Below are 23901 nucleotides of genomic sequence, written 5' to 3' on the forward strand. Positions count from 1 at the left end.
CAGTGGATGGCCATGGAACAATGAGGTGGAATAAGATTCTACAGGTGAACAACTGGCTACGTCGATGGTGCCGTCAACAAGGATTTGGATTTCTGGATCACGGAATGAATTACCTATACGATGGACTACTTGCTAGAGATGGGGTGCACCTTACGAAGACTGGAAAACGTGTATTTGGAAGTCGCCTTGCTACACTCATCAGGAGAGCTTTAAACTAGAACAATGTGGGAAGGGAAGCAAAAGGCCAGAAAAAGCCATACAGCTGACAAATACTATTGAGATCTCTGCTACTGGAAGTGGAAAGGAAGAACAAAGACAAAACAATTTAAATAATAAAAATATGGGAGGAAGAGAAACCAATCACAAACTAAAATGTTTTTATACAAATGCACAAAGCATGGGCAACAAACAAGGAGAATTAGAACTACTAATGCAGGAAAAGGAATATGATGTCATTGGAATCACTGAAACTTGGTGGGACGATACACATGATTGGAATAAAAGGCTAAAAGGATACAACTTATTTGCAAGAAACAGACTTGATAAACGAGGAGGAGGTGTCGCATTGTATGTTAGAAAAGCGTATATCTGCACAGAGATTGAAGCTTCAGAGACTGGGAGTTCTGTGGAAACTGTTTGGGTAAGAATACAAGGAGAGAACAACGGAAAGGACACCATTGTAGGCATTTACTACAGGCCACCTGGGCAAGCTGAAGATATGGATGAACTCTTTATGTATCAAATGACCAAGTTCTCCAAAAAATATGACGTAGTGGTCATGGGAGATTTCAACTATCCAGACATTTGTTGGGAATCTCTCTCAAGTAAAACTAACAGGTCAAGCAAATTCTTATCCTCTCTTGCTGACAACTTTATCTTCCAAAAGGTAGGGGAGAAAACAAGGGGATCTGCTACTTTGGATCTAATCCTTATAAACAGGGAGGAAATGATTGAGGAGGTAAAGGTGGCTGGGACCCTAGGAGGCAGCGATCATGCTATTATAGAATTTTGGATAACTAGAGGAGGAAGACATGTGAAGACTTAAACTTCAAGGTTAGATTTTAGAAAGGCAGATTTTAAGAGACTCAGAAAGAGAATAGGAGGGATCCAATGGCTGGATGTCCTTAAGGACAAAAATGTCCAGGAAGGATGGGAAATTTTTAAAAATGAGATTCTCAAAGCACAATCGTTAACAATCCCGAAAAGTAGGAAGAATGGGAAGCATTTAAGGAAACCAGGATGGATGAACACAGAACTTAAACACATGCTAAAAAGAAAGAAAGAAATGTTTATTAAATGGAAAGAGTGAGGCATATCTAAAGAAGATTATAATGCAGTCTGCAGATCCTGTAGGGCACGTATCAGGTTAGCTAAAGCTGACAATGAATTAAGGCTTGCAAGAGATGTCAAAAGCAATAAAAAAGGATTTTGGGGGTATGTCAAAAGTAAAAGAAAAGTCAAAGATGCTATAGGATTTTTACAGGATGAAAATGGAGAAATGGTAAGAGAGGATGTTGAGAAGGCCAAACTTTTTAACTCCTATTTTGCATCTGTTTTCTCTCAGAAAGAAAATGTAACATCAACTAATCTTCACTGTCCTTTTAAAGGAATAGAGGAATCCAAGTTATCTGTAAACAGAAAGATTGTGAGGGAATATTTAGCTAACATAAATGAGTTCAAGTCTCCAGGTCCAGATGAATTACACCCCAGAGTACTGAAGGAGATTGTAGAAGAAATTTTAGAACCACTCTCCATAATCTTTGAAAATTCTTGGAGAACAGGAGAAGTCCCAGAAGACTGGAGAAGAGCAAATGTTGTTCCTATCTTCAAAAAGGGGAAGAAGGTGGACCCAGGGAACTATAGGCCGGTGAGTCTGACTTCTATACCAGGAAAGATCTTTGAACAAATTATTAAACAACATGTATGTAAGTACCTGGATAAGAATGAAGTGATTAACCAGAGTCAGCATGGGTTTGTAACTAACAAGTCATGTCAGACTAACTTAATTTCCTTCTATGACAGAATCACTGACTGGGTGGATCAGGGAAATGCTGTAGATATAGTATATCTTGACTTCAGCAAAGCATTTGACAAAGTATCTCACACCATCCTTATTGAAAAAATGACCAAGTATGCAATGGACCAGGCAACTGTTAGGTGGATTCATAACTGGCTTAGTGATCGGACTCAAAGGGTGGTTGTAAATGGCTTCACATCCAGCTGGATGAATGTCTCAAGTGGGGTACCACAGGGCTCCGTCCTGGGACCTGTATTGTTCAACATCTTTATCAATGATTTAGATGAAGGAATTGAGGGTAAACTGATTAAATTTGCTGATGACACAAAGCTAGGAGGGATAGCTAATACTAGAGAAGAGAGAGGGAAGATTCAAAAAGACCTAAATAAACTGGAGCAGTGGGCAGCAACCAACAGAATGGTTTTTAACAGGGAAAAATGCAAAGTACTACATCTGGGCAATAAAAATGAAAAAAGCATATACAGAATGGGAGGAATAGAGCTAAGCAACAGTACATGTGAAAAAGACTTAGGTATACTAATAGATCATAGACTGAACATGAGTCAACAGTGTGATGCAGCAGCAAAAAAGGCAAATACAATTCTGGGATGTATTAACAGAAGCATACAGTCTAGATCACGTGAAGTCATTATCGGTCTTTACTCCTCTTTGGTCAGACCTCATCTGGAATACTGTGTACAGTTTTGGGCACCACATTTTAAAAAAGACATAGACAAACTGGAGCAAGTTCAGAGAAGAGCGACCAGAATGGTGACTGGTCTGCAAACCATGTCCTATGAGGAACGGTTGCAGGATTTGGGAATGTTTAGCTTGCAAAAAAGAAGACTGAGAGGAGACTTAATAGCTGTCTACAAATATGTCAAGGGCTGTCACATTGTAGAAGGATCATCTTTATTCTCATTTGCACAAGGAAAGACTAGAAGCAATGGGATGAAACTAAATGGGAGGAGACACAGATTAGATATTAGAAAAAACTTTTTGACAGTTAGGGTGATTAATGAGTGGAACAGGCTGCCACGAGAGGTGGTGAGTTCCCCTTCAATGGACGTCTTCAAACAGAGGCTGGACAGAAATCTGTCTGAGATGATTTAGTGAATCCTGCTTTGAGCAGGGGGTTGGACCAGATGACCCAGGAGGTCCCCTCCAACTCTACCATTCTATGATTCTATGATTCTATCTCACACACCACATGGCCAGATAAGGTTGTAAAATGTTAAAATGACATTTCCCGGTGAATGCATTTGTCACGGTTGAAAGCAATATAAAAGTGCAAAAACGCATAAAAAATGCTACGTGTGAACATAGCCCAAGGTGTGGAGGAGTATTTTTGTTTTTGTATATTTATCTTGCCTTATATACAAGTCTTTACCCTGGAAAGGAAGTTCCTTAACATATTTCCCAGGAAAATCCATTTTGGTTTCGTTTTCGTATGTTTGACTATGACAGCAGTGACCTGGGAGTCAGAAATGCTTCCAGGGGTCTTCCCCATGCTGTTCCCATGTCATTTGAGCACTGTTCCCATCGATTTGGGCAATTTTTAGGCCCTCTGCAGACCGCCGGGGGGCCGCCGGAAAAATGCTCGGGTTTCCCATAGACTTACATTGGGCTCGTTGCTCGGGTCGAGCACCCGAGTATTCCAATTTGCTCGACTCGAACAACGAGTTCCCGAGCATTGTAGTGCTCGCTCATCACTAATAAATATCTATAAAATATATTAATAATAATAATCTTTTTATTTATATAGTGCCAACATATTCCACAGCACTTTACAATTCAGACAATTTACAGACATTATTATTGCTGTCCCGATTGGGGCTCACAGTCTATATTCCCTATCAGTATGTCTTTGGAGTGTGGGAGGAAACCGGAGAACCCAGAGGAAACCCATGCAAACACAGGGAGAACATACAAACTCCTTGCAGATGTTGTCTTTGGTGGGATTTCAAACCCAGGACCCCAACGCTGCAAGGCTGCAGTGCTAACCACTGAGCCACCATGCTACCCTTAGAATGTTAATATCGCTATAGTCATAAAATTGCAAACTTTTAAAATATCACATTGTTTATTCACCAGAGTAAATGTAATAAAAATTGAAAGAATTAATCCCACAAAAATACAGATTATGACCTGCAGTAAAAAGATAAAAAACAATATATAAACATATATATAAATAATAATAAAAATCATATACACTACCGTTCAAAAGTTTGGGGTCATTTAGAAATTTTATTATTTTTGAAAGAAAAGCACATTTTTTTTCAATGAAGCTAATATTAAATGAATCAGAAATACACTCTATACATTGTTAATGTGGTAAATGACTATTCTAGCTGCAAACGTCTTGTTTTTATTGCAATATCTACATAGGTGTATAGAGGCCCATTTCCAACAACCACCACTCCAGTGTTTTAATGGTACATTGTGTTTTCTAACTGTGTAAGAAGGCTAATGGATGTTTAGAAAACCCTAGAAAACCCTTGCACAAGTATGTTAGCCCAGCTGAAAACTGTTTGGCTGATTTGAGAAGCTATATAATTGACCTTCCTTTGAGCTAGTTGAGAATCTGGAGCATTACATTTGTTTGTTCTATGAAACTCTCAAAATGGCCAGAAAAAGAGAACTTTCATGTGAAACTCGACAGTCTATTCTTGTTCTTAGAAATGAAGGCTATTCCATGTGAGAATTTGCCAAGAAACTGAAGATTACCTACAACGGTGTGTACTACTCCCTTCAGAGGAGAGCACAAACAGGCTCTAACTAGAGTAGAAAGAGAAGTGGGAGGCCCCGCCACACAACTGAGCAACAAGACAAGTACATTAGAGTCTCTAGTTTGAGAAATCGACGTCTCACAGCTCCTCAACTGGCAGCTTCATTAAATAGTACATGCAAAACGCCAGTGTCAACGTCTACAGTGAAGAGGCGACTCCGGGATGCTGGCCTTCAGGGCAAGGTGGCAAAGGAAAAGCCATATCTGAGACTGGCTAATAAAAGGAAAAGATTAATATGGGCAAAAGAACACAGACATTGGACAGAGGAAGATTGGAAAAAAGTTTTATGGACAGACGAATCAAAGTTTGAGGTGTTTGGATCACACAGAAGAACATTTGTGAGACGCAGAACCACTGAAAAGATGCTGGAAGAGTGTCTGACGCCATCTGTCAAGCATGGTGGAGGTAATGTGATGGTCTGGGGTTGCTCTAGTGCTGGTAAAGTGGGACATTTGTACAAGGTAAATGGGATTTTGAATAAGGAAGGTTATCACTCCATTTTGCAGCGCCATGCCATACCCTCTGGACAGCGCTTGAGTGGAGCCAATTTCATCCTACAACTGGACAATGACCCAAAGCACACCTCCAAATTATGCATGAACTATTTAGCGAAGAAGCAGGCAGCTCCCATTGAGCTGTGGGAGCAGCTTGACCGTATGGTACGCAAAAAGTGCCCATCAAGCCAAACCAACTTGTGCGAGGGGGCTTCAGGAAGCATGGGGGGAAATTTCTCAAGATTACCTCAGCAAATTAACAGCTAGAATGCCAAAGTCTGCAATGCTGTAATTGCTGCAAAGGGAGCATTCCTGATGAAAGCAAAGTTTGAAGGAGAAAATTATTCTTTCAAATAAAAATCATTATTTCTAACCTTGTCAATGTCTGGACAATATTTTCTATTCATTTTGCAACTCATTTGATGAATTAAAGTATGAGTTTTCATGGAAAACACAAAATTGTCTGGGTGACCCCAAACTTTTGAACGGTAGTGTATATATTTGTATATATTTTTTATTATTATTATTATTATTTATTTATTTATTTTAAAAGGGTTGCACCCATCTTTATAGATGGGTATTGACAGATAGGGTTTGTAGGAACAAGCATTTTCATTTTTGCAATTTACTGCTTATTAAAATTTGCAGCCATTCTTGAGATAGTAATACTTTTCTTTTGCTTACAGTTCATTGCCTAGGAGCCCGACCACCGCTGCTGTCTAGTTTATAAGTACTGTGGTAACTCGGCTGAAGCTGCCAAGGATTAGCGATCCTGGCTGGCTTCAAAATAGTGCTTACCAGCTCAATAGAAAAGAGCTTGTAAGTGCTGCACTTGTTCTGATGTTTAGCGGCGGTGGTCGGTCTCCAAGGCAATGAGCTGTAAACAGGAAAAAAAGTGTTAATAGCTCAAGATCGGCTGAAAATTTTAAGAAGCAGTAAATTGTAAAAGTGTTAGTATTTACAAGCCCTATCTGACCACACCTGTTTATAAAGATGGGAATAACCCCCTTTAAGTCCCATTTTTGGGGGGTGAAATAAAGCAAATAATATAATTTCAATAGAGTTTGACTTACTGTGAAATTAGTTAGCAGAGGTTGTGAAGTGTATGTCAAGACTGAAGGTGGACCGACCACGGTGTAGCCCTGACACATCGGCTGGACATACATGTCCCCTGTGTAAGGGCAACTGACCGTCTCGTGTGAGATGTACTCCGGGCACGCCGTCCATTGGGTTATAGGCTGAAAGGAGGATGGCTGAGAAATCCATCCGGTGTAGAACGTGCCTTCGTCTTGGATTGGCAGTAGTGAGGTTGCAGTATCCAAATCCACATACGGAAGTTCAGTTGTGTTCGAGACTAGTAATAAACCATTATGGCATCGTTAAAAAAGGCTGAAATTTGGGATAAATGACTAAAGTAGTAAAAATGAATCCATTACTATGATTGATTACCTACTGACGTGTAGGTGGGAAGAGTCTGGTAAGACGCGGGCACCTAGAAACAAAGAGTCCAAGATGTAGTTTTGGTATATAACAGAGCAATAATGGCGAAGGGATGACGAGTTACGTCACCATATTGAGTCACCTTACCGTGGGCGTTATGCAGTTGGTTCCTGCTAATTTCCCTCTCTTTCTTTTCAGAAGTTCTTTGACGGGTTCCTTGACCCGCACACCCAAGTAAGGTCGGTTTTGGTGAAGCAGATGCTGATCTGAAGTCCCAGCTACAAGGAAAATAAAAGAAGATGTTCATTATTCAGACATGTTGAATCCTTTGCTTTTTTAAAAATATTTGTTTATACAGCTCCCATGCAAATGCATGTATCAAGCTGGTAACAGACTACACTGTCCACATCATTGGGTATCAGCGCTACACGGCTGGCCAGATCTCCCTGAACTCTGTGACAAACCTAGCTGTGGTATGACATTGGCTATCTCTACTACACTGCTAGCCAGTTCTGCCTTAACTCTGTGACAAATCTAACTGTGCTATATCTTTGGGTAACACTGCTATAACATTGGCGTGTTCTGCCTTAACTCTGTGACAATCCCAGCTCAACTATATATTTGGGTAACAATGCTACATCACTGGCCAGATCTGCCTGAACTCTGTGACAAACCTAGCTCTGGTATAGCATTGGCTAGCTCCTGCACTGCTGGCCAGTTCTGCCTGAACTCTATGACAAATCTAATTGTGCTATATCTTTGAGGATCCCTGCTACATCACTGGCCAGTTCTGCCTTAACTCCGTGACAAACCCAACTCTACTACATCTTTGAATAACGCTGCTACAGCATTGATCAGTTCTGCCTGGACTCTATGACAAACTCTGCTCTGCTATATCACTTGGTAATTGTGCCTAACCAGTATGCCAGTGCTGCCTAGGACTATGTTAAAAACTCAGCTCTGCTTTTTCGTATAGGTTTGTGCAGTCTGATACTGCAAATAATTGTGATATAAAATTAGTTTGTCTTCAACAGCCCCTAAGTAAGGATGAAAAATTTGCCAAAATTAGAATTTGGAAGATTTGCTCAAATTGGCATTAAATTTATTCGATATGTGTCACCCCAGGCCTGGATGCCACAAATATTAAAGGCTGTGTCTCTGAGAGCAGGAGGGAGGTCCCCTGGTCAGGGACCATTAGCATGCAGCACCTCCTGTCCCAGGCCAGTAGGGGGAGCAGGCTGCCCCTATAAAAGCTGGAACTGAGGGCAGTGTTAGAGAGACCAGGACCCACTTCTGAAGCATCCAGAAGGGTTCCTAGAGGAAAGGGACAGGTCAGCAGCAGCTGAGGAGTCCGGGAGGCAGAGGAGGAACAGCAAGCCAGGGACAGAGGCGACGAGAGCCGGTCCTGGCTGAGAGAGAACTACACAACCGGACACTGGGGTCCGAGGCTGTCAGGGTTGCAAGCCTGGCAGCAGATAACCAACCCGCGAGGGATTTCAGGTCCCTTGGCCTGAGAAGCCTGGAGGCTCCGCCACACAGAGGGACCGGTACAGCATGGAGAAGCAACAGGTACCTAAGGCCCGAGTCGCAAGCCATACAGGCGTAGTACACGGCCAGCTCAGGGACGTGGGCTATCACACCACGAAAAGGGGGATAGTCAGCAAGGGCAGAGAGAGAACGGTAGGCCTACCCACTCACCCTGACCAGTGGGGCTTGCCCGAATGCTCTCAGACACCCAGGCCCATTCCTACCTTGTACTCCTGTTGGGTCATTAGTACTAACTACAATAAAGACCCTGGACTGTTTGAAGCAGACTCTGAACCCTTATTATTGCGGGCTGCACCATCACCCCCAGCATCCTATTACACTGCCCTGAGGCTACACTCTTCCCGTGGGGAGTTATCCTATCCTTGTGCTGCATACCAACATCAGCCTCAGCGGTCTGCCTTGCAGCGGCGGTCATCCCTGACCGCAATCCACGGGTGGCGTAGTCGGACATTGAAAACCCTACAAATAGACCGCCACAGCATTTGGTCTGACCACCCTGAGCCACGGGATCGGGTTGCCACTACTACCCCCAACATTGCACTGAAGCCCGGTTCCGGGTGCCCCACGGCCCAGGGGGCGAGTCAGATACAAATCGAGTTATTTCGGATTTGGACTCCAGAGAATAAAAACCAAAAAAATGAAATGAAAAAAAATTATACTCACCTAGCCATGACCTTTCCACCACACTACTCTTTTCCGGTCCGATCATCTTCTTCTATCCAATCACTGGTGCAGTCTCTTCATAGTATGGACTAGTTGTCATGCGACATTGTTCCACATCACAACACCACATGGCCTGTTCTGCACCGTATGTGCCTTCGAAAAGACTGCATTGGTGATTGGACAGAAAAAACGACACACAAGAGCAGCATGGAGAATAAGTGAAGCCTGGTTGAGTACATTTTTTTTAATTTATTTTACCCTCTTCCTAGCAGACTATGACTTAGGGCACTTGCTTGCCAGAAACGCGCCAGTTTGCTACTCGTGGTGAATATTTTTTACTTCTTTCAATGGAATTCCAATAAAGAAGATTTGGGAAGATCTGGATAGGACAAATGTGCACAGATAGGGCAGTCCCTTACATAATAATATGGAGGTGAGGGTGATGGTAGCGCTCGCCTGTAAGGGTTGTGTAAGGAAATAACACCTGTAGAAGCCTGATGTACCATAGCTGCAGCCCAGTGGCTGGAGGAGATAACAGATTGGCAAAGCAGAAATGATCACGATGTACGGGCTGCGCTCATGGAAAGGATGAGATCAGGAGAGTATAAGCAAGGTCTCATATTCCAACGCGTTTCGGCGCCGGACCAGCGTCTTTCTCAAGGTAAAAAACAAGTGTAAAATTTGACATTTTAAACAATGTGGATGCACTGTTTTCCCTTACAAAATCCTTCCTGTCCTACCATAAGCCAGGCAAAGGTCACCCAAAGCGAGTCACCCAAAATATTGAATCCAAACTTTTTTGTAAAACTAGCCTCGAATGGATTTGGTCCTGCCTACCCCCGTCATTTCCACCGACACCCTTATCCGGTTCTGTACTGTTGATATAAAGTTTATGCTAAAAGAAACAACAAATGAACTACACCATAAAGATTTTTGTAGAATCGCAATAGAAGCTCCGTAAACCAAAGTTACAAGTGTAAATAGCAATATAAAGGTAATGTGCAGGTGGAGTGTTACTTTTTGTCTCCGAAGGTAAAGGGAGTATACGAGCCATAGGTTATTTACTCTGGAGTAAAGGTGACTTATGCAAAATGTGGTTACGAGAAATTAGTCAGTGAAGTGGTAAAATGCTCCAGCAAAGTACAGTGCTGTGAGCAAAGAGTACAGCGCTGAAAAGATCACAGCCCCCCAACATCCGAGAAACAGAACTTTCCTCCAGCATAAAAATATTAAAGATGCAAATTGGCAAAGGTATAAAGATATAGGGAGCAACATAAAATGCTATATAAGTTATCACTCTGCATGCACCAATGTTGTACAGGGCGGAACAAGTTGTTTTTGGCACCTCAGGGAAGCAATATTCCATAAAAAGCAGCATTATTGTAGCAGTAGTTTAAGCTGTGCCCCATTACTGTCAGCGCGATACCCCAACCCTCCAAGAATATTAGCCCCAATGCTCCCATGAAATCCAGGTCTCAATAAACCCACCTGCTCCTGGTTTCACCTATGCCCAGACACATATTCAGCCAAAAGCCATCTCAGCCGACTTTCCCATACACAGGAGCGCTCCTTTGTTCTCTATGACACATCGGCCGCCGGCTTATCTCCAGGAGAATAATGCGAACAGCAGTCCAAAATCGGACATGCGCCATCAGTAGGCCATTGACCCCATTCACTTTAGACTGTCGGCTGAACCTATTGATGTGAAAAGCACATTTTCCAGAAAATCCAGCAAAAAATCTTCTGGGTATGCTCTTCATTGGAACTTACCTGTTACTCACCTGTTCTGGCTCCAACACCAGGCTCTGCATCCTCCTCCAGCCTCAGCCAGCTCCCTCTGCACATCGGGTTAATATGAAAACCCAGTGTTCTCCTGTGTGCTCATGCTCTCAAGCTTTGTAGGTTGTCTCAGGCATCCATACAAATACTGTGGACCTCTTGAAAACCCATCAGTATAGCAGAGTAGGTTTGCAAGAGGTCTAATGTTGCTGCACTACTGTCCATATCATTGGGCATTTCTGCTAAACTGCTGGCCAGTTCTGCCTGAACTCTGTGACAAACCCAGCTCTTCTATATAATTGGCTATCTCTGCTACATCACTGGCCAGTGTTTCCTTAACTCTGTGACATACCCAGCTCTACTATATCTTTGGGTAACACTGCTACATCACTGTTCAGCTCTTCCTTAACTCTTTGACAAAGCCAGTTCTGCTATATCATTGGTTATCTCTGCTACATCACTGGTCAGTGTTTCCTTAACTCTGTGACATATCCAGCTCTACTATATCTTTGTGTAACACTTCTACATCACTGGCCAATTTTGCTTGCACTCTGTGATAAACCTAGCTCTGCTATATCTTTAGCATTGATCAGTTCTGCATGGACTCTATGACAAACTTTACTCTGCTATATGACTGGGTAATTGTGCCTAACCAGTGTGCCAGTGCTGCCTAGGACTCTGTGACAAATTCAGCTCTGCTTATTCGTTGAGTTAACTCTGCTAGACCTGTTTTGTCTCAGAACATCCTATGCCACTTAGCTCTGGTTCTTCCTCACTTAATCAACTCTGCTACATTGCTCCGAACCCTGCTACACTAGTTGCCATGACTTTTACTCTGCTTCATCAGTTCCAGTGGTTCCAGTTGCACTCCTCTTGTTACTGTTGTACTGCATCTGACTTCTATGGCATCATTCAATAGATGCCCTTTCTACCCGTGTCTGCCAGTGAATGCCTCTTCTTGGGATCTTTTCATGTGTTTGCAAAATCCACAATGATTTCATATTTTCATACTGAGTCACAGGAAACAATGAAATGAGAAATACAATCTACATCTTATCTACAGATGAAAAGAACATGTTACTTCTTCTAACAATACAAAGCCAAAAGATTGACACCTTTCCTCCCCAACATTCCTGCAAAGAACAAATACGCCATGAGAGGACAACCACAGCTCTAGCACGCAACCCGCCGAGACTATTCACTAATAAAAGATTTATTGCTTTACACTGCACTTTATAGATCTGTATTGAAGCGAGCTGGTTAAATCAGTGCAATATATAGTCAGGCTAACAGACGGGGATTAAATAAATGCACGATGCAATGAAACTCAATTGTAAAAAACATTTTTAGTCCCAAATACATGCATTAACAATGACCTGAAAGATGTACAACCCATCTGTTACTGTGATGGGTATTTAATGCTGCTGCTTTCTAATAAACCTTTATCCCACCCAGCTGTTAATTCACAGCTACACAGCTTAGTACTGATGTATAATGAATTCCATGCTGATGCTTTCTAATAAGTGTTTATCCCTCTCAGCTGTGGATTCACAGCTATACTGCTCAGTACTGATGTATAATGAATTCCATGATGATGCTTTCTAATAAGTGTTTATCCCTCTCAGCTGTGGATTCACAGCTATACTGCTCAGTACTACTGTATAATATATTCAATGCTGCTGCTTTCTAATAAGTGTTTATTCCACCCCAGCTGTGGATTAACAGCTACACTGCCCAGTATTGCTGTATGTCTTCCATTCTGCTGCTTTCTAATAAATGTTTATCCTACCCCAGATGAGGATTCACAGCTACACTGCTCAGTACTGCTGCAGAATGTCTTCCATACTGTTGTTTTCTAATGTTTATTCCACATCAGCTTTGAATTCATAGCTATGCTGCTCAGTACTGCTATATGATATCTTCCATGCTGTTGCTTTCTAATAAGTGTTTATCCCACTCCAGCTGTGGATTCACAGCTGCAAAGCTCAGTACTGATGTATTATATCCCTCATGCTGCTGCTTTAGCTTCTGACAATATACTACATAGAGACAGGAGAGTAAGAACCCCTCATGTCTGTGTGTCCAGTGCATAAGATACATTACAGCAGTCAGTCTATACTTACTAGCTCAAAGAAAATTTTAAATTAGTTAAGGAGTCTGCAGAGGAGAAAATTGCTGAAAATGCAGCAGAAGATTCATGTAATGACCAGAAATTGTGTTATTCTTCCTGTACATACACACAACAGCTTATTTTGAAAAATCACCTAAAAAACAGTTATGTCAAAAGATATGAAATCTGTCAAGGGGATACGCGACAGAGAGGGGCCAGAAGGTCGCAGCATCTGGATACACGAACTACGTAACTGATTAGAACTGCTTCACCATCCTATTATATAAAGCAGGTTTTCCTTTCTTTGCTCAGTCATTGCAAGGATTAATCAGTTTAGTTAATTTCCTGAAGCTCTCCATCCTGAATTGTCTCAGCTGTTCTGTGTTGGCTACTCCCCTCTGGTATGCATGCTCACCACTGGCACTTGGGAGTTGGCAGTGATAGTTTTTCCACTTCCTGGTTTGGAGTTGAAGGAGAAGTTCAGTGTTTGGAGCTGGCGGTTTGAGAGTTTTTCTGGAGATTGCTGCATGGAGTTTGTCTGCGTGTTTATCCTTATCTTCTCCCATTTGGTTTATGCTTCCTTTTTTCCTTTGTTTCCCACTCTATTGTTTTGTGAGTGTATTTGTATGATTGTAGTTTTCTTTTATCCCTGTCTGTTAACCCCTGTCTGTCTGATTAGTGTTTTGCAATATACTTCAGCCTCACACCTCCCTGGGTGGAGAAGGGAACAGATAAGGGTTAAGATAGGAGCATAGCAAGCCACCATCAGGGGTAATCTGGGGGACAGGGATAGCCTACGGTGCCCCTAGTTAGAGGTATCGTGTACGTACCTACAGTCCCTTGTTACTACGTGACAACATCCTTAGTAACAGATGTACTAAAAAATCTCTTTTTAAACAAATTGGACTCAGAATAGTCATTTTGTGGCTACATTTCAACTTAAGATAGTTTTGGTTGTGCGATCAGCTTACTTATTCTGGTTGCCTGCCTTTACTTTATTCACTATGGTAAATATTTCTGACACTTTTTTTATACTTTGTTGCCAAGTTCTAATGCCAGGAACAAATATTGACTTTTCTTCTGTACAGTCCTTCAAATTTTTGGCTAACCACAAGAATGTGAATATATAACAAATCGTCTGCTTGTTAGAAAATGAACAAACATAGCTCCAACCGCTTCTATGTTCTCGATTTAATACAATTTCACAATAAAGCGGGTTATTCCACATAATTTCTGCACATCGTGTAGTTACATGGGGGAAAAATGTTTAACATTGATGGATCAACTTATAACCCTCTATAGAATTGGCTTATAGATAAGCATTCAACATTTTTCTAAACGCTGGCATTGTACCTATCATTACAACCTCTTGTGGTAGGGCGTTCCATACATTGTCTAGGCTGTAACCGTAAAGAACCCTTTCCTATACTGATGTCTAAATTGACTTTCCTCCACAAGTAATGAATGTCCACGAATGTATTATATATTTACTGTATATATACCAGGATGTCTAATGGGATGGGCCAGTCTAAATATTGCACCAGGACCCATCAGACTCTAGTTATGCCACTGTTGAAGTGTTGTCCGGTGATGACAAGTTATCATCTATCCTGAGGATAGGTGATAATTTAATGATTGCGGTGGTCCAACCACCAGGATTTTTCCAGCAGCCCCATAAAAATAAATGGAGCTGCATTTGGGTGGCTGTCCTAAGACTCTATTTTGTAAAGGGGACAAATATTTTCCGATTTGCCGATTGGTGCCGACTCAGTGGTTGGACTTCTATCCTGCGCATAGATGATAACTTATTTCCCCTGCAGAATCCCTTTAATCTACTGCCTAAATATGTAAAGAGAGAGAGTCCTGCCTGCACTTTGTTTGTTACCCAGGGTCCCATATTAAAAAAAACTAAGGATATTAGAGAAGTAAAGCCGATACTTTGCTTTCTATCTACTCTTCTTATGAGCCTGCAATGTGTACATCAGCCAGGGCCGCGTACAACTTTGTAGTTTCATTTCTGCTTGTCTGATATTTTCAGGCCTCAGTTTTGGATGTCGCGAGTTATCCTCCTGCATATGTTACTTTCAGTTCTTGACTTTTTGTGTTTATTGGACAGATCATTTAGAAACATATTTCATATGGTTGTGGTTTTTCTGCAAATCTCGCTACGAAAATGAGATGACTTCATCTAAAATTGTGAAATATTAGGATTTCTACCCTGTCCTTTTTAAGGACTGGTCATAAAGGAGCTGTTTCATTGCAAAGCCCACATCACTGGTCTTAATCTGGGCCACTGGGGCTTGCACCCATTTGGAGCCCAAAATTATGGAAAGCAGCTGAATAGAATGCAGCTTGTTTCCTGTTAGGCTCACCAGGTGAGGTGAATCCTCCAAGTCCAAGGTCCTTGTGGGCACACGGGCCATGGGCGTTAGTGATACATATAGGTGGGGCACGCGGGATGCATAAAACTGAGGGCCAGGAGATCGCAGGTAGGTTGGCAGGATGTAGGAAAACGCAGGCTGAAGGGAGATGCCCAGGAGACCACAGGCAGGCGGAAGACGTCAGGAGACCAAAGCAGGCAGAGTGCAGGAAACCACAGGCAGGCAGAAAATGTCAGGAGAACAAGGCAGGCAGGTGGAGTGCAGGAAACTCCTGGCAAGTAGGCAGGAGACTTCAGGAGACCGCAGGCAGGCAGGTGGAGTGCAGGTAACTGCAGACAGGTGGAAGACGTCCAGAAGACAGCAGCTGAGCAGGTCATGGTGTTAGAGCAAACCAGAGTCTAGCAACACTTAATACCAAGACACAAGTGTATGTCTTTGGGAGCTTTATGTTGGCCTGGGCAGATGCTCACATGGGATCATGCTGTACCAAAAGAGTCTAGCGAACCAGGGTTAGGCAAGCAAGGCACAGATCCGGGACAGGTGAGTAACATTTTCTTGTTTATTGATTTGAGAATTAGGTAATATTTAGGGGATCTTTGGCAGAATTGTTTGCCAATGTTTTTTTTTTGTACACAGTATATTTGTATCACTGCTGTATATATGCTTGTCCCCCAATAAAAATGACACCCTTTTTCTAAAAATCTGATGTTCCAGTCATGAGAAATGCAGCGTAGAATCCATATGCAAATCTGGCATAAAGTGCACTGGGGCGTGTCTGCTTCATCCAAGTGCACTGACACGCCCCCAGTGCCACTAATTTGCTTATGGATTTAATCCTAGATTTCTCATGACTGGCACATCAGATCTCTACAAGAAAGATGTCATTTTTATAGAGGAAAATGCATCTATACAGCAATACTACTGCAGTCATATATAAAAAATGTGCTGACTGGTTCCGTTTAAAAGTCAATAGATAGTGATGAGCGAACCCGTGACTGGTTCAGCCGAACGCGTGACTGGTTCAGCCGAACGCCGAACAGTTTAATATAATTTCGGGTTCGGGACCCAGAAGTAGGTACCTGAGTAACAGTTAGAAGAAGGAGTAGGGGGAAAAGTACCAGGGAGCCCAGTCCTGATCTGTCACAACCTAGTAAATATGCCTGTTTGGATGATATTAGGAATGCTAGCCCAGGATTAGGATCACTGCAGCAGGACGTTGCTCCTTGCAACCAGGAAGACCACTGCTGTAGGAAGGAGGGAAATAGGAGTGCAGCAAAGGCCATACAAATGTTGGTGGTAGGGGATGCTATAATCAGGTGGACAGACAGGGGCATCTGCCGCTGAGGCTGTGAATGCCAAACAGTGTCTTGTCTGCCGGGTGCTCGGGTCGACATATTGCGGATCGGATAGACAGATTGCTGGGTGGGGCTGGAGAAAACCCAGTGGTCATGGTACACATCAGTGCTAATAAAGCTAGAGGGAGGTGGAAGGTCCTTAAAAATTATTACAGGGAACTAGGAGAGAAGCTGAAGACCAGGACCTCCAAGGTGGTGTTTTCAAAAATACTGCCGGTGCCACGAGCATCACTAGAAAGACAGCGGGAGCTTAGGGAGATAAATAAGTGGCTCAGAAATTGGTGTAGGAAAGAGGGGTTTAGGTTCATGGAGAAATGGGCTGACTTCGCTGTCGGCTACAGGTTCTACGGTAGGGACTGGCTTCATCTCAATGGGGAGGGTGCAGCTATGCTGGGGGAAAAAATGGTCAGACGGATGGAAGAGCTTTTAAACTAGGATCTGGGGAGAGGGAGGGTATTCGTGCTAATAAGGGGATAGATAGAGTAGAAAGAGAGAGTGGGACAGCAGGGGTTATAGAGAATCTAGGGGGTGCTGGGATAGGCAAGGAAAGTAGGGAGCTGAGTAGAATTAGCAAATGTTCTAATGGTATTAAATGGCTGAACTGGAGACTCTTGTCGGTCACAGAATACGATGTGGTGGGTATTACGGAAACCTGGCTGGATGAAAGCCATGACTGGATGACAAACATGGAGTGATACACTACATTTAGAAAGGACAGGAAAGACAAAAAAGGTGCAGGGGTGTGTATTTTCATAAGATCCAACTTAAAACCTGTGCTCAATGACAACATTGGGGTGAGCTGCAACAATGTAGAGTCAATCTAGGTAAATGTAAATGAGGATGGCAATAATGGAAAGCTGCTAATTGGAGTTTGTTACAAGTCTCCTAATATAGCTGAACTGGTAGAGGATGAAATGCTGCAACAAATTAAAAAGGCAGCAAATAATAATAGGGTCCTTATTATGGGGGATTTTAACTATCCAGATATTCAATGGGACATAGAATCATCCAGTTGTGCTAAAAGCTGCAAGTTCTTATCTACAGTTTAGGACAATTACCTCTCTCAGCTGGTAAATGAACCAAACAGGGGAGGTAATCTGCTGGATCTGGTGCTGTCAAATAGACCAGATACTGTTTCAGATCTACAGGTCCAGGAGCATTTGGGAAACAGGGACCATAATATGGTAAGTTTCAATGTAATATTCAATAAAACATTTCAAAAAGGAAATGCAAAAACCTGGAACTTTAGGAAAGCTGAGTTCAACAAATTAGGGGAAGAGCTTAATCGTGTAGACTGGGACCATGTCATGGTAACTAGGGATATCGAATGTAAATGGGGCATGTTTAAGGAAATACTACTAGAAATCCTGTAGAAAATGTATACCCTCTGGTAATAAAATGTCCAGGAATAAAAAGAAACCATTATGGATAAATAAGACAGTACAAAGTTTAATAAGACAAAAACAAAGGGCATTCAAAATTTTGAAGGCCGAGAATACAGAAATAGCATATCATGAGTATAAAGACCTAAATAGGAAATGTAAAAAAGAAATCAGGACAGCAAAACTATCTACAGAGCAACAAATCGCCAGCGACATTAAAATAAATACCAAAATATTTTATACATACATCAATGCCAAAAAGAAAAAATCAGATGGTATCGGCCCCTTAAAAAACGATAACAACAAGATAATTATAGAGGACAAAGAAAAGGCTGAGATATTAAACAGGCACTTTTCATCCATGTTCACCAACAAACTGTCCGTTCCAGGGATCTTTCAACAGGGCAAAAATCAAAGTTCACCACCTAATATAACACAAACACCTAATATAACACAAAAAGAAGTACGTCTACGTCTGAGCAAATTAAACATTGACAAATCCCCTGGCCCAGATGGTATTCATCCATGGATACTGAGGGAATTGAGCTCAGTAATTGACAAACCACTGTATCTCGTATTCTTAGACTCTCTTGTAACAGGGGTAGTGCCACAGGATTGGAGGATAGCCGATGTGGTACCAATATTTAAGAAAGGTAAAAAGGTGGATCCAGGTAACTACCGTCCGTTAAGTCTGATATCAGTAGTGTGCAAAGTTTTTGAGGGCATCATAAGAGATGACCTGCAGAGTTATATTGCAGAGAATCATATAATAAATGATAATCAGCATGGATTCATGAAAAATAGGTCGTGTCTAACCAACATGTTGGAGTTCTATGAGGAGGTAAGTGTAAAGCTGGATGTTGCTAATGCTGCGGATGTGATTTATCTGAACTTTGTGAAGGCATTTGATACTGTAACACATAACAGCCTTTTACTGAAGCTTCAGAAGTAAGGACTTGGGAGAACTATATGCAGATGGGTAAGGAATTGGCTAAATGATAGAAAACAAAGAGTTGTCATAAATGGTACGTTCTCTAAATGGGACATAGTAAGCAGTGGGGGCCACAGGGATCTGTGCTAGGACCAATTCTTTTTAACCTCTTTATTAATGACTTTGGGGATGGGATTGAGAGTAAAGTGTCAGTTTTTGCTGACGACACCATACTATATAGGATATTAAAATCTGATCTTGACATTATGATATTGCAGAACGATCTGGATAAGATGACTGAATGGGCAAACACTTCGCAGATGAGGTTTAATGTAGATAAATGTAGAGTAACGCACCTAAAGGCCCCGTCACACATAACGAGATCGCTAGCGAGATCGTTATTACATCACGGTTTTGGGATCGCTGGAGAGTCGTTTCGTGATCGCTGGGGAGCTGTCAAACATGCAGAACTTCCCAACGATTTCGGCCGCCCCAGCGATCTAACTAACGATCTCGGCGGTCGTTGGGACGCTTTCACACAGCAGCTATTTCAACGATCCACACCTTGATAGGGACTGTGCTGTGTCACAAAGGCGTGCATAAAATTACTTTTCCGCGCCCCCTCATCTACGATTGGTGGACGCTACTGCGTACGGCCAGTCACAGCCGGAGAACGCTACAACGATCCGCAAAATTAGGACTCAGTCGAATGAACGGATATCAACATCCTGGAGAATTCTGCTAGGATCTGCAATCCAGCACGAGGTCAGAAACAAAGGATGGAATCGCTATTCTGTTGCCTTCTTTATGCACGGTGGAAAATGAGAACGCTGTAGCAACCACCAATCGGGGACGAGGGGCGCGGAAAAGTCCAATTTATGCACGCCTACGTGTCTCAGTTCTGAATCGCTAACGAGGTCGTTGATAAGGTGTCAAATACAGCGATGCACACTGCCCAGTGGGAGCGCAACGACCCAGGAATGGTCCAGGAAGCTTTGTAACGATCAGCGATCTCACAGCAGGGGCCTGATCGTTGCTACCTGTCAGACATAACGAGATCGCTAGCAAGATCGCTATTGCATCACAAAAGCCGTGACGTATCAACGATCTCGCTAGCGATCTCGTTATGTGTGACGGGGCCTTAAGACGGAGTAATCCTATTGCATCATATACATTAAATGGGAGTATCGAGACTACAGAACAGGAGAAGGACTTGGATATTCTGGTTACAAGTAAGTTGAGAAGCAGTACTCAATGTCAAGCAGCAGCAGCAAAATCAAACAAGATATTAGGATGTGTAAAAAGAGAAATAAAATCCCGCAATCCCAATATACTGTTACTCCTCTATAAATCACTGATGAGGCCACATCTGGAATATGGGATCCAGTTTTGGGCTCCACATTTTAAAAAGGATATTCAGAAGTTAGAGTCAGCTCAAAGGTGGCAATTCGATTATTACAAGGGATGGAAGGCCTCTCATATGATGAGAGGCTGAAAAAGTTGAGTCTGTTTAGCTTAGAAAAACGACGCCTCAGAGGAGATCTCATTTACATGTATAATATATATGTGTGGTCAGTACAGTGGACTAGCACATGACTTATTCCTTCCAAAGACCACCCGAAGGACCAGGGGGCGCTCGTTACGGGTGGAAGAAAGGCGATTCCGGCACCTAAACAGGAAAGGGTTCTTCACAGTCAGAGCAGTCAGACTGTGGAATGCCGACCACAAGAGGTAGTGATGGCCGACAGTATAACAGCTTTCAAAAAAGGGCTGGACGATTTCCTCAATACACGTAATATTCTGGGTTACAGTTAAATTAGACAAAATATTACACCTATAGTAGTACATTAAATACGATAATAGTAATTACATAACTAGTATCATAATTAGGTTTGATCCCGGGTTCTAGGACTGATCACCTTTTCTCGGGGTCAAGAAGGAATTTTTTCCCGTGATGCAAATTGACTGAATGTGTCCTGGGGTTTTTGCCTTCTTCTGGATCAACAGATTTAGGTACAGGGATTTTAGTAATACCATTATTAGAATCACAAAAGTAATACAAAATATAAAACTAATAAAAAAATTATAAACGGGTTCATTTTTAATTGTAATAGTGCAGCAATAATAAAAATGGTTATAATACATTTGTGAGGCCTAGTCCCAGTAAGTTAGTGTGTTAGTGTAGGGAGTACAATTGGGGGAGAAAGGTTGAACTGGATGGACCAAGGTCTTTATTCAACCTACGTTACTATGTAACAGTACCGAACCTGAACATGGACCTCATTCACATGAATAGGGGTCCGAACATAGGGTGTTTGTCACGCTGTCATATGCATGACAGCATGGCAAACACTGCCTCTGATCAGCGGTAAGATCATTACCGCTGATCAGAGAGCTTCGGTTCCCACGCTGTCAGATGACAGCATGAGCCCGCTGCTGTGATCGGAGGTAAAAAGTTTACAGGTGTCACAGGTGTCGGCAAATAGGACAATTACACCCATCAGCCTACGCCTGCTGTCACAGATAACAGCGAGAGCAGGCGTGGCTGACGGGAGTATTCATCTGCCTGAACCTGCGCTATAAATAAATGTTAAAAAATGGCGTGGGTTCCCCTGTATTTTTGATAACTAGCCAGGCAAAACTGACAGCAACCCTCAGCTGTCAGCTTTAGCAAGGCTGGTTATCAAGAATTTATTAATTATTTAAATAAGTAATTAAAAAAACGGCTTTTTTGACAACCAGCCAAGCTAAAGTACAGTAGACAGCCGGGGGCTTTTATTCTCAGGCTGGTAAAGTGCCATGGATATTGCCCCCCCTAGCCTAAAAATTGTAGCCCCCAACTGCCCCAGATAATGTGCATCTATTAGATGCGCCAATTCTGGCGCTTTGCCCAGCTCTCCCCCCTGCCCTGTAGCAGTGGTAAGTGGGGTAATATTTGTGGGGTTGATGTCACCTTTGTATTGTCCGGTGACATCAAGCCCACGGGTTAATAATGGAGCGGCGTCTATAAGACATGAACCTCAACCCTATTACCCAACTTGCCAAAGCTACAGGGCAAGTGGGAAGAGTGAGGCTAAGCATCAGATTTGGTGCATCTTATTGATGCACCATTTCTGGGGCCACTGAGGGCTGATATTATTAGCCCCGGAGGGGGCCAGTATCCAAGGTCCCTTCCCTGGCTATTAATATCAGCTCACAGCTGTCTGCCTAGCCTTTGCTGGTTAGATTTTATAGGAGGACTCCACGACAATTTTTTTTCTGGGGTCCCCCTTTAACCTAGAGAGAGTAAAGGCTAATCAAACAGCTGTGAGCTGTTATCAATAGCCAGGGAACATTTTGGGATAATGGCCCCTTCCCTGGCTAGTAATATCAGCCCCCAGTGGTTGACTTTCCCTCTGCTTGTTATGAAAATTACTGTTTGGGTTTGCCCATCTCTATCAATAGACACAAAATAGCTCTCAATCTCCCAAACATATGTATGCTCTGATTGACCAAGCGTGCATGTGTGTTACAAAAGAGTAAAGTAGAAATGTCACTGCTCTTACGTCCTGGGGACAAAGGATTGGGCATGATGAAATAATCTTCAGGTTTCATGCTGTATTTATATTGCTGTTGGAAATTCTGGGATGTATACACCTTGGCATAGTCTAGGAACTCCAGGACTAACAATTTATAGGAAGGTTTCATGTAAAATCCTGTCCCTTTTTCAGCCCGGTACATTCCCGACAATTCTTTGATACAAACCAGATGAGCAGCACTATGCAAGTTTTGCAGCAATCCACAATCCGTATGTCAATACTTTTCTCTTTCAACAAGGGACATTCCCTATTACACATTTCTGTAGGTCGTTTGCTGATCTTGCCAAAATGTGCAAGTTCAACCAATGTGCATGGCGGGCGTATATGGGGAAGATTTATGGTATTAGTATTGGTGCACCGTGCAATGTTTTTAACATTCTTATAAGAAAATAAACATAAAATATATTATGTCATTTACTCAATATTTAGCGTCAACATATTCTGAAAATTAGCAACATTTACATCAGTCCCTGTACACATTGGGGTCCTCAATATCATCGGGACACATTTATCGAAAATGGTGAAAAACTATTCACTGTATGTTGCTGATAATTGGACTGATGTTAGTGCAGTAGTTTCACAATTATGTCATCACCAAATGAAAGTCTTTATAGAGCAGCGCACAGGGACCCTCAGATCATACCACCGTTCTTAATTGTCACCACATCTAATACAAATATATAAACTATATGGAAAAAAGTATGTGCCCCCCCCCCCCCACATTACATCTCCAGGAACATTTCTGACCTCCGATTCTACATCCATGGATATTAATGTGGAGTTTTTCCTCTGCAGATATAATGGCTAACGCTCTTCTGGGAAGGATTTCTACTGGATTTTTGAGGAGTCTGTCGGAATTTTTGTCCCTTCATCCAGATGAACATTTGTGGGGTCAGGCTCTGATATTGGAGGAGGCCTGGCTCACAATCTCCATTATAGGATGGGGCTGAGGTGCGGGCTCTGTGCAGCCGCTCATGTTCTTCCCTCCATGTCTGTATGGATGTTGTGCACTGGGTGCAGTCCTGGGGAACAGAAAAGGGTGAACCCCAAACTGTTCCCACAAAACTGAAGCTACAATTGTCCACAATGTCTTGTGCTGAAGCATTAAGAATCTTTCTCTTCACTGGAGCTAATGGCCCAGTGCCGACCCCTGATAATAGCCCATAGCATTATCCTACTCCACCATCTGTACAGCAGGCACAATGCAGTCAGGGGGTAACGTCCTCCTGGAATCACCAAACCCAGACTCCTCCATCAGACGCCATATAGAGAAGTGTGATCCGTCACTGCACAGAACAGGTCTCCTCCAGAGTCCAGTGGTGGCAGCTTTATACCTCTCCATCCGACGCTCAGCATTGTGCTTGGTGATGTACGGCTGCATGCAGTTGCTCGGCCATGAAGCTCCTGGCGGGGGCGCAGTGTTTGTGCTGATAC

The 23901-nt window shown here is 42.5% G+C and overlaps 1 protein-coding gene across 1 annotated transcript in view; it reads right to left on the reverse strand.

The window, feature by feature from the left end:
• Positions 1-23901, reverse strand: part of POU2AF1 (POU class 2 homeobox associating factor 1) — a 59469-nt gene that overhangs the window by 11213 nt on the left and 24355 nt on the right. The window contains exons 2-4 of the mRNA XM_073655288.1: positions 6888-7018; positions 6750-6792; positions 6374-6654 (exon numbers count right to left, since the gene is read on the reverse strand). Of these exons, the coding sequence (XP_073511389.1) occupies positions 6374-6654; positions 6750-6792; positions 6888-7018 (455 nt within the window). The remainder of the gene's footprint in view (positions 1-6373; positions 6655-6749; positions 6793-6887; positions 7019-23901) is intronic.

Source organism: Phyllobates terribilis, unplaced genomic scaffold, assembly GCF_046119375.1.
Source record: "Phyllobates terribilis strain yellow unplaced genomic scaffold, ASM4611937v1 Scaffold_12__6_contigs__length_324123572, whole genome shotgun sequence".
NCBI classification, from domain to species: domain Eukaryota; kingdom Metazoa; phylum Chordata; class Amphibia; order Anura; family Dendrobatidae; genus Phyllobates; species Phyllobates terribilis.